Raw genomic sequence first — 12,541 nt, 5'->3', positions numbered from 1 at the left:
TGAGAAAGATGCATACATCAATAAACATATAGCAGATAACAGAGGACAACTACTATCACATCTGGTTCATAATAGTTTATGACTGATGTCAAATGACATTTATATATAGCAGTTAGAGACACCAATAAAAACTGTGTGTTAAAATAAAATCTAAAATGATTCATGTCACCCTGCAGTCAGTTTTACATTAATATTATGACCATATCAGTCATATTGTCTATCGATAATAAATAACAGCCATAAAATACAATTTGTCATGACATCACATAAAGGATATTGCACTGATGGCAGTGGATGCCCACAAATGACAGGCATCTCAGGTGAAAACACGTACAAATGTGACAGTAGTAAGAAGCAGACAGACTGATAGCTGGAATGAAAAACAGACACAAGGGATCATGACAGTTTTTACATGTATTCCTTTGTTATTTTTTTTAATTTTATTATTATTTGTACCTTGTTTTTAAAACTTAAATTTATGAGTCATATTTAGTTTTCCTAAAAGCCCCCAGCCAAGGTTAGACATTCAGGGTGGCCAGGATTAAATGTAACAAACTCTTAATCTCGTCACTCACCATACACCCAAGTCCACTTTTGCAGTGCTTTTGGATTCTGGATATATTTGCATATCTACCCCAAAGGCTCTATTTTGGAATCTTTCTGTTGTACGTGCATTTTAGAAATTCCAATTTTCTATTTATTGAAGTTCACATGTTTTAAAACTCATTGAGAAGCTCATCCAGAAATTGTCAAGTTGTAGTTGTAGCTGTTTTCCTCAACAGAAAAAAAGAAGGATACTGTACTGCATACTGTATATACATGCATGTGCATTCATGTTTTATTTTACATTTGGTTTATGAGATTTAAAATACATTGATGTAATATGGATAGGTGTCTACAGCAGATTTCCTGTTTCTTTCTTTTTTTTTTTTTTTTTTTTTTTTTGCTCCAATCCCCTAATGCTACAAATGAGAAATGACCATCTTTACCCCAGGAGAATGTTCAGGAAGCCTACTATTAAAATATAAGCTGCTCCTTTAAAAGCTTGTTGATTTTCCATACACCAGTATTGACTAACTGTCTGTGTTTGATGTTTGCTTTACCAGCTCGATGTAGACTTACAATTAGAGCTTAACTTGTTAGTTCTGCTTCTGTGGCCGATGCAGAATAACTATAGATGCCCCAAGATATTAAAATTGACTTTTGAAATGGACTGAGTGTGGGAGTTTTCACTGGGTTTAAATTGATACCAGCTGAGAGAAAGAGAGAGAAAAGATTATAAGCACATACATGGCAACAGAACGCATTTCTTTTGCATAATGTAGCAGCACTGAGGAGAGTTGGATGGGAAAAAAATAAAAATGCCTGTAATAAAAGAACAAGATTGCGATTAATCATTAGATGTTATTATTTAAGTAGTAAACAATGTGACTTGGGAATTTGTTGGAGAATAACCCTTAAGAAAAATGTAAATAAGAAAAAAACACACATTTGCGAGCAAGACGTGGTGTAAGCCTGTTGGGAAATTTGAAATGTAACTAACATTGGGATATCAGAAGTATCCTAAGTAGGTGGGTATCTTTTCTCACGACTGTGAGGTAATGCATCCATGCTGTGTAAGAAACAGTAATTATGCTCCTACACCTATCAGAAAACTCCAATAGTGACATATTGAGTTTTTTTGCATTCACCTTGACCCCACATCTTACCATTCATAATTGCCACCTCTGTAGGACAAGGGTTGTGAGAATCTACCCTCTACACACATATATACATACATGCTTAAAAGGGTGTGCTGATGCTCTATTTCCCAAGCAACTATCTTTAAGACATATTTGTTGGCAGTTATTAAACAAATCAAAACAGACCTATTATTATTTTCTCATTTTCCTTCGAGACCTGGTTGACCTTTTGATCTGAAAGTACAGCCTTTAGTCTGGCATGTTTCACTAATACCACATGTCTTTGATATGCTGACCAATGTTATCTGGTTTTCCCAAAAAAATGATATATATATATATATATATATATATATATATATATATATATATATATATATATATATATATATATATATATATATATATATATATATATATATATATATATATATATATATATATATATATATATATATATATATATTTTAAAGTATTGCAAATTATGCTGTGCTGCGGCAACAGAGTTAAAACGTTTATTGAGACGACGGTGTTGTCCAATTTCTAGGTACTCTACTTCAGACCAACTGGTAATTCTCCATGTATGAAGTCTGGATTAGTCATTCTTCGTCATTTAATTTAAATTAATTTTTCCAGTTGTTATATTCTTATATACAGTTAAATTGAAATTTAATTTAAAAAAGGTGATTATAAGAATATATGTCAATCTCTCTCCTCTCCACATAAATGTTTTAACTTACTTTATATATATATATATATAGTATATATCTTATATATATATATATATATATATATATATATATATTATATATATAAGCACACTATATATACAACTTGAGGAACAAAAAACAAAAGTTTGTGTCATGTCACTTGAGACATTTGACATTACAAATTAGGTACCACACTGAAACTGCAGTTTTCAAAAAGGCTTCTAATTTTCAAATTTGCAGAAAAAAAAATATTTTAATCACAACAGCGGTTTGTATTGTATTTTTATTTTACTTAAAAATGAATGATACGATTTTGCCAATGGTAAATAGAATCTCCCCTTTTCAGAGAGAAAAAATAGTAATAGAAAAGCATATACTGTAAGCCTGATAACTGCAAATCTGCAACACAGAATGCCTTGTTTAAATCAATTCAATAATTGTATTTTTATTTTGGGTTTTGTTTACTACAATAGATGTGGTAATGAATAATCAAATTGGTAAAGTAAACACAGAAACATTCATGATTCTTTCTTTCTGTGTCTTAGATCAAGTTTTTGGCTGTCATTTGGCAATTCTGTGTAAGCGTGAAGAAACTACCATCCCAAACTTTGTGAGGCAGTGTCTGAAAAGCGTTGAAGAAAGAGGTAGGCTCAATGACCTTATTATTTTACAATTTATTTCACTGCATTCCTTCAAGTACCCCCAAGATATTTCAATGTCTCAGGGCATGGGGTACGCTGTTCCACAACAGTTCCACTGGCTTCATTCAGTTATCAGTTCCATGCAGTGATACATTGACAGTAAGTATCCAAACATTTAAGAATTAGGAAAACAACCTTCTTGTCCTGAAAAATCGGTATCTTTCAAGATGTCATGGCAGACTGTAGATTCATATAGTTGAGTTCCAGGGATTATACTGAGAATACAGATCAATTATTATAACTATTAGACGATGTACACAATTCAACTAACTAAAGATACTTAAAACATCAGCAAGCAAGCAGAAGAATAATCGACAGGTGAGTGATTCCACGTAAAGAGACATGTTTAGTGGTGTAACACAGTCTGCCCTTTAAACTGTTTAGGTTCAAGATCAGTTAAAATGAAGGGATTTCCACAAATATAAGACTACCATGATGACAGTAATTAGTATCGTCACTCAAATTAGTTAACAGTTGAAAACAATTATTAAAGTCAAGAATCTCCATAAGTCATAATGAGGACAGCGTTGAAAATTGAACCCACTCTACTAATGTACAGGAAATACATTTTAAACAAAGCACTTTCATTTTAGTCCAAAGTGTATGAAAATAAGTAAACTTAAAATGAAAATAAACACCTATATATTATATAAATCCAAACAAGAACCTCACAGGGCTTCCTTTTCATAACGTGGCATGTTAAAATAAAAACAAAATCCAAGATAGGAGGTCTCCAAAGGCTTACCAAGTAAAGGCATTGCTGCATGGAGTGTGGGGTAAATCATGTGACTGGGAGCTTGCTGGTTGTGATAGGTTGTCCAACAGGAGCACTGTATTGGCCTGTACACACTGGCAGGTGGAAACAATTGTCAGGACTGGTTCGCCTCAGCATGCCACGGTGACCCTTGCTGGCTAGATACAAAATGAGAGCAGGTAATTGTCAGTATCTGCGTTGTAACAGTGAGGTGCATTGGAGAGAAAACAGTATTACATCATATGTAGGGCAATAAAACACACTCTGAGAGAGAATGAAACAATATGCAATGCAATCCAAGGGATAATCCTACTGGAACAAAACAGGTCAGGAACATGACTAAGGGGATAACAGGAAATGTTACCACCCTATTTATATTAATCTGTATGTCTGTCGCTATAAACAAACTAGCTGTTAACAAATTATTGGCATCAGCGTATATAAGATGTGTCAGTGTTGATGTGGATACAGTCTAAAGTTTGTAGGTTGTTATGTTGAATGAGTGTTATTTCTGCTGGAAAGTTGTACTTGTTTTATTACTTAAGGAACCTCTTTTTGAGTGTATTTTTTAACCATTCCATCTTTCTTTTGCAAAACATTAAATATTGCAGTGTCCTATAATAGCCTTTAAAACGTGACTGCAAAAATATTAAATGCAAATATATTAATTGCCAAACAAATATATAAGTGCAGAAAGGATGTTGATGTTGCCTCCTCTCAGTAACTAATCCATGAACATGCAGCTGCCAGCATTGATAGCAACAGTCAAGGACTTTTAAGAAAGGTTTAACTACTTTTATTTTTATTTATTATTATTATTATTATTATTATTATTATTATTATTATTATTATTATTATTATTATTATTATTATTATTATATTATTATTATATTAATTATTATATGATGATAAATTAAATAAATAATATAAAAGTAGATATACGAATTTATTAGATGGTACTTAGTGTAAAAAAATTGTTTTCGACGTAAAGAGTCAACAATTCGGGAATGTCCCAACCAAAAACGTACACTGCATTTATTTTATTTTCTGCATTCAAGAAAATAGGCCTTGTGATGAGCTGACCCATATAGAGTGTTCTGTGAAATTGGCAGATTATATGTCTTTAACTGCTTTGTGCCTGATACTTTAATGCAATTAAATGGACTTAAGCTACGAGTTAATTATTTTATATGTACATTCAAATTAGGTGTAAATACATAGTATCCTAGTAAAAAGCAAAGTAAACTTGAATTGTGTACTTTGACAGCTTGACAATGGTGTGACATCATTTATATATATATTTTTTTTAATTGTAAACATAGCCGTTGTTTCATCCATATCTAATAACATATCTAAGTGGTTGGGTCAACAGTACAATCTTGGCAGGAGACCTGTTCCCTTTTGGAGACGATCCATTCTTAATGAAGTCTTATCTTTCTCAGTTATATCTTTCAGCAGCTGTTTTTTTTTCTTCTCTGTTGACATTTTCGTTTGACAGGATCCAGTTCCAGGTTCCGATGTCTGTTTAAAAAAATGATGAGGTTGTTGGCTTTAAAATTCCCTCACTGCATGTGTGATCAGCATTTTCCCAGGCTTTTCCACATAGTTTGCCAGGCAGTGGGACTGACCTTTTGAGGCAAACACTTTTTCATTTCAAAATGTTCACTTTGATTCCTATCCCATTTTTCCAAATTGTTTACATATACGTATGAATGATATGTTTGTGTAATGGATTCCTTTTGTGGTTTTAGTGGAATGTTTACTTAGAACGTTAGGTTACTTACCGTAACCCTGGTTGCCTGAAAGAGAAGATGAGCAACAACATACTTATGGAATATGCCTGTCTATTGGTCAGTATTACTGAGCTCTTTATATCAGAGCTTCCGATAGGCCCCTTCCAGGAATGGGTCCTTGGTCCCGCCTACCGAGGGATCAAAATAGTCAACCCATGGAAGCCATTCCTCTTTTTGCAGTGAACTCATGAGGGCGACCAATGTGACCTTGAAAGGTTTGTTGGTCGTCTTCTCTTTCAGGGAGCCAGGGCTATGGGAAGTAACCTAACATTCCCTTTCAATTCGAAGACGACCAACAACTTATGGGAAAGTATACCAGAGCAGTAGCGAGGGAGACAGAATGGCAGAATACGAGGGACACGTCAGAAACGCATAACCCAAGGTTAGCGGTGCGAGACTGCAATCCCAAGGATCCTCGTGCCTAATGAGGGCAAGGAAGGACCTATCACATTAAGACGATAGAACCTAGAGAAATTATGCGGCATAGCCCAGCTAGCCACAGTACAGATATTGGACAGCGAGGCACCTCTGAAGAGGACCCAAGATGTAGCCTACCCTCTGTAGCCTACCCTCTGCCCTCCCAGCTGGGGACAAGCCGGCACAATGATATGCAGTCGAGACTGTGTCCACAATCCTGTGCGACAGTTGCTGTTTTGAGAGGGCTTGGCCTAGGGTCCATATACCGACAAAGATAGACAAAGAGCTGGTCAGAATGACGGAGGTCTCATGTTCTATCCAAGTAACACCTCAATGCCCGCACCGGGCAGAGGAAGTTCAATCTCTTATCCTCCTCGGAAGAAAACGCAGGGTCCACAGACTGATTCATGTGGAAGGCTGTGATCCCCTTAGTGAGGAAAGCAAGGTTTGTACGTAGTGATACCCTGCTGCCATCTTCCCAGATACGCATGCCGGAGTTGTGTGCCGACTGCACCTGTAGCTCACTGACCCACTTTGCGGAGGTGATAACCAAGAGGAAGGCTGTCTTCATAGACAGATACTTAAACTCTATAGAGTGTATGGGCTCAAATGGGGCCTTTGTGAGAGCCTCCAGTACAATATCAAGGCTTCATTGACCCTCCTTGGAGAGTGTAATCACCGAGCACCCTTGAGAAACCAGGTTGCCAAGAAATGCGCACCCGGAGATACTGAATCAATGGGGCCATAGCATGCAGAAATGGCCGCCAAAGTACACCTTCATTGTAGAAGGTGACCTACCGGCATCAAGTAATTCTTGCAGTTTCTGCAAGATAACTGGCATAGGGCAAGAGACATGGTCATAACCCTTAGTCAGACACTAGTTCTGAAGATATTTCATTTGTAGACATATAATGACCTAGTGGAGCCTGCCCTAGCATTCTGCATGTACCACAATTCTGCCATCAGACCCAACAATTTCTGACACAACACCAAGGTGACCTCTGATCGCTGTCGAAACCGGGAGAGGCAACCTTGAATAGCTACTACCCTGTCGTCCGACAGGTATGCGCACATTGTACTGGAGTCCACCCGGATCCCCCAAGTATGTCATGCACTGCACTGGTGTATGCTGATTCTGGAGCGGGCGACAGCGGAGCCGGGGCTGCGGCCGGAGCCACAAGTGCCTGCTGCCTTGTCAGGAGCAACAGGACCTAGGCCATCTGCACCTTGAGGTGCATTATGTCTCTCACCTGCTACGATCGCTTAACCCGTCTTGCTTGTGAAGATGGAAAGCAGCTACGCAGAGACAACGCTCGAGGCTGCGTGCAGGGGATGCACTGTGAGGGGCTCTGGGATAATCGGAGGAGCGTAGGATCTGGGGCTCCAAGGGCCGCTGACAGCTCGGCCACTATAGTGAAGCACCCGGGACTGAAAAGCCAAATGTTGCAAAAGGTCTCATCCCATAAGGCCAGAGTGCTGGCTGCCCAAGCACCATGCACACAAAGTACGCCCATCCTCATGGGGTATGTTCACCCTACAGGACCTGCAAGCGTGGAACCAGGGTTGACTATTTTGATCCCTCAGTAGGCAGGCCCAGGAAGGAGCCTATGGGCAGCTCTGATATAAAGACCTCATTAATATCTACCATTAGGCAGACATATCCCATAAGTATGTTTAGATTTAACAGTTTCTTCAGAGTGTAAATGTTCTTTATATAAATTAACAAACATCAGACGCTGTACAACTGTGTCATTATACAATGCATAGGTATTTCAAATACCCTATTCACACAGCCCCTATAGTGCTTAATCACTGCATTTTGCAAAATGTGATGGTGAATGACGCAAAGGACATCATTTTGGTAGTCTAAATAGGGTATGCATCAAATTGACTAAATGTGTTGTGTTCTTTTTGTTGACCACCAAACTCATTGAATGTTGTTACAGATTATCTGGGTTTTCTTGACGAAAGACTACTGTTAACCCACTGGACCTATTATCTTCTATGAATTAAATCAGTGGTCCTCCCTGGCTATTTCAGTCCATTCCAGTTCAGGGCTGTGTTTTAGCCAACTAAACAATTAAACAGTCCAGTGCCATATTCCTACCAGGTCTTTAAGTTTTGAATTAAATCTAGGTGTTCCATTCAACAATTAAGCACCTGCTTTGGGATGGACTGAAATATCCACGACCGATTAACACTTAATCTTCAAGGTTCAATCACAAATTAGGCTCAAATTACAGAGAAAAAGTGAGATTTTTTAGAGATGGTCAACAATTTTTAAAGGCTGCCTAAATTGTAGAACAAACAAAAGGCTCTAAATAAATGTGTTGTTTTAGGCAAATAAATTAGGCAGTAGTTCAGTGTAAATATTAATCACGAGAGCAGCATTCCTGTCTTTCTAGGATTGCACTTCAGATAGCTAGCCAGCTTTTACAACTTTCATTATAGTCTGTCAGGATGTCTGAGGTTCATATATTCCAGTGATGGTGATTTGAAATGAAGGCACTAAAAATAAAGCCGGTACCATTTAGTTACTTTTCAGTTTAACCACTGCCTGAAGGATCTCCGACAGCAATGACACTCAGTCTGTTGTCACTTACTGTACACATTCAGCATCAGCAATATTTAAGTTACTGCAAAACAGGACCTTGAACTACATAAGTAAATTCAAACCTCACTGGTTTGCCTGCAACTGTAACTTTTTGTGATTTTGCAAAAGACTAAAATACTGACAAACATCTCTAATAAAAATCATCTAGATTTCTATAAATGTTTTAAGACTAGCATGAAAAACATACCATTGTTTGTTAAACTAATGAAACTTTAGAATCAATTTAATTGAATTCAAGGAGGCCAGCAATCAGCTACAAAGTGTATAAGTAACCAAACTGAATATTTAATGGGAAATTATTTATTGTTATTTTCTTCAAAAGACTCTCTCTTTACTGTTCTTATCTGATACATCCTTTAATCAACAATTTACTTAATCAGAATCACCTGAACATTGTTGGATAGCCATCAAATGGATCTGAAACTATAAATAGCGTGCTAACTTATGGTATGCAGATGACAGGAAGGCATATCATGTGGAATACATCTTTATTTCATTTTTGTTTTTCAAAAGAAAATTAATTTCTTGTGATTTCTTAAAGCATTTGCAAGTGTTTTGCTTAAATACTGGAAAGGTTTTCCCCATTGATTCTGTGATGAGTGAGATATGCGTTTCAAAAAGATCCCCTTTCAGTTACCCAGACTATAATGTGAGGCCTGCACTTCTCAAGCCTAGCCAAGAACATTCAAAAGCCTGGGCGGCTTTAGGCATCCAATTTACCACATTCTTAATCAACCCAGATGAAGTAGAAAAACGATGAAGTGAGTGTAGTGCTTTTCTTTGAAGTCATTGTTTTGTTACACCTTTAACCATTTTGACTTTTTTCATTGTGCCTTTTGATGTAAATATTATCGGGCCATGCCTAAACAATGCAACTTATAAAGGAGGGGCCTCTGTAAATTATTGAGGTATTACCAGTGGCATGTCTGATTGCTGTAGAATTCCTTTAATCTGCCAACCCAAAAGGGTTTATTTAAAATAAGGGCATGAAGGCATCTGAACTGCAGCCAAATGCTCTAAGCATAAATATACAGTAGAGACAGACAGAGACTGATTAAAACACTGGACTAGTTTAAAGGGTTGTTTGCTTTGCATTTCTGAGGTCTGTTTTATTTTGCTGTTTATTAGCTATTTTAGCTGGGTGATACTGTACATCCCATCATTTGGATGGAAAGATTGACATAAGAAAGCTTCCATCTGGTTTTGTGAGTGTCCTTTGAATGTATACTGTGGGTACTCTTTGTAACGTTCTCATCCTTATTTTTTGCTTAGTGAAGCACATACAACATATTCTCTACAGTTTTGTTGTAAAACCACAGTTCAGTTCACCCGTCTTCCATCTTGTAATTTTATTTATAAAAACAAGGACCAGGAAAAAAAAAATTCTCAGCTAAATTATACAGAGCCATAGTTAATTTCCATAGTAATAAAATGCTTCCAATCTAAAGAGGGCCATGTGGTCAATGAAAGGATGGCCAACTCTGCCAACTCTTATTGGTCTGGTTTGGCTGTAGCTCCTCATGTTCTTGGAATGGAGATTCAGTGGCACGTGAACACTATAATTGTAGAAATTTTCTGAGCATCTTCTACTTCCGTCATATTGGAATTTATCCAGGTGGAATGTTAATCCAACCACAGCACTAGGTCCAAAGTCAGTCTGTGATTCCAGCACAGTTTGGGGTATAACTCAAACCATGTCTCAAGCTTTAGAAGTTTATTTTTGAGTTGTGTTGTCTTGATTATTTTTACTATGAGTAATTTGTGCTGAAATTTTAAATTATAAATGAATTCATAAAGTGGAATGCAATGTATTGCTTTTATTTCTATTTATTTTATCATCTTTGGTGTCTGTGAATGTAGGGATATTGAAAGTGAGGGACAATGTCCCCACCTTGTAGCTCTGCAAACACCTCAGTTCTGCTCTGAACACCACTCAATCATGAGACTGCCACATTAGTTGAATTCTGAGAGTCAAGTTTCACTTGTGACTTGATTCAAACCCAGGCCTCCAGAGGTGACAGACATGGGGGCAGATTCAATATAAATTCTGTGCACCATCTTAGCTAAGATGGGATGAACATTGTTATTAAAACACAAATTCACAATGTAGTAAAACCTGTGTAATACTGCCACTCTCCATTCTATTTTGGCAGAATTTTGGGGTCCCAACCAAATCCCTCTTGAAATAAATGGTATAGCATCTTCAATGCGCAACCTGTCTATTATGGAATCTTGCATTATTTGTATTTCTTGTCTGTCTAAAGCCAATATAAATATGACTGTGCAACAAGTCAAATATGACTGTGCATCAAGTCTGTATTGCTGTCCATGCTGGACTTTCTTCTATACTTATTCTTCTCAATCTTTCCTCTGCTTTTGACACTGTCGACCACCTCATCCTCCTCTCCACTCTCTCTAGCCTGGGCATCACTGGCATACCCCTTGTCTGGCTGCAGTCATATCTATCAACCTCACTTACCCTCAGACCTTTACTATTCTCCCTGTACACCTCACCCCTAGAAGCTATCATTTCCTCATTTAACTTCCCTCACCATTTATTTTCTGATGACACCCAGATTTTCTTTCAATTCCCATCTTTTACCCCTGACCTGGCCACCCATATATCAGCCTGTTTGGTCGCTATCCAATCCTGGATGAAAAATAAAATACTTGTGTACATAAAGGAGAGAACATTTTAAATTAACATACTCCTTGAATTACAGGGTATACTACGGTATGTTCTTTTAGATTTTACAATAGCTGCCTCTATAAACCAGTATACTGTATTATTCGGCACACTTTTCTGGTCCCATAGGATGCCTGGTTAAACAGGTTTTGCTACACACTTTTGGATGCAACAAATTCAGTGCAACTGCTGCATTGTTGAGTGACTATGAGTAATTTATTTTACAGTTTGTAGGTTTTGAATGCAACATATTTAATTGAAACATACTTATTTGAGCTATTACTTATATATGTTTTTTTTTGTTTTTTTTTCAGGTCTGGAAGTTGATGGCATTTACAGAGTTAGTGGTAACTTGGCCACTATACAGAAGTTACGATTTGTAGTGGATCAGGGTAAGTTTGTTTAATTTCTTTAAAATAATGGGGGTTTTTGTAAGGATTAATACAATGAAGCAGGTTTTTCATGTAAATTAAAGCCTGGTATCCATATAAACATGTTTTAGGAAATCTATTCCTAAGAACATGGGTAGGAAACTTGTGTAATTTGCATACATTGTACTTGTTACATAAACAGAATACTCGATGAGCGTTCATTGAGATCTGTGATTATTTCACTCTAGAAGATGGCCCTAAACAACCCACTCACATTCGTTGGTTGATAGTCCTCATTTGTTGAATACTTACAGTGCTCCATAAACATTTACTCATAAGTGTGACATTCAGTCTATAGTTTCAATTCATGATGGACTTCATAAGTGAATATCAAATGGTTAACATTAGCACACAGAATACACTTCTAAAAGTAAACCAGTGCTAAGACATATACATAATTTAGCAGGGTATATGTTGCCTGTATTACTCCATTCACATATATCCTGGTATCTCTGAATAGATAAATAAATGCATATGGTTTTAAAAAGAAAGCTGTCCCACAGATACAATATTGCTCTGAAACTTGATTAATTTACTCACAATGTGGTTTGGTTTGATGACTGCTAAGAATAATAACACACAGAATGTTAATAAACTACCAGGTCATTATCCTTTATAAGCACCACTGGTATACACTTCTATAGTAAAGCACATTGCATATGGGTGTAAGTGTTTTATATTTATAAACGTAATGGATTTGTTAACAGTTCCAGTTACAGAAAGTATATTTGCTATTTGTTTGGCATCTGTCTCCTT

At 36.8% G+C, this 12,541-nt stretch overlaps 1 protein-coding gene across 4 annotated transcripts in view; it reads left to right on the top strand.

Annotated features, from left to right (window-relative positions):
- Nucleotides 1–12,541, top strand: part of LOC121323252 (rho GTPase-activating protein 15-like) — a 200,223-nt gene that overhangs the window by 77,692 nt on the left and 109,990 nt on the right. For all 4 annotated transcript variants that reach the window (XM_041264200.1, XM_041264197.1, XM_041264199.1 and 1 more), the window contains exons 11-12: nucleotides 2,935–3,033; nucleotides 11,669–11,746. In XM_041264200.1, the coding sequence (XP_041120134.1) occupies nucleotides 2,935–3,033; nucleotides 11,669–11,746 (177 nt within the window). The remainder of the gene's footprint in view (nucleotides 1–2,934; nucleotides 3,034–11,668; nucleotides 11,747–12,541) is intronic.

This window comes from Polyodon spathula, chromosome 11 (assembly GCF_017654505.1).
Source record: "Polyodon spathula isolate WHYD16114869_AA chromosome 11, ASM1765450v1, whole genome shotgun sequence".
NCBI classification, from domain to species: Eukaryota; Metazoa; Chordata; class Actinopteri; order Acipenseriformes; family Polyodontidae; genus Polyodon; species Polyodon spathula.
Note: the sequence above shows the minus strand (reverse complement) of the source record. Positions and strands in the feature narration are given on the sequence as shown.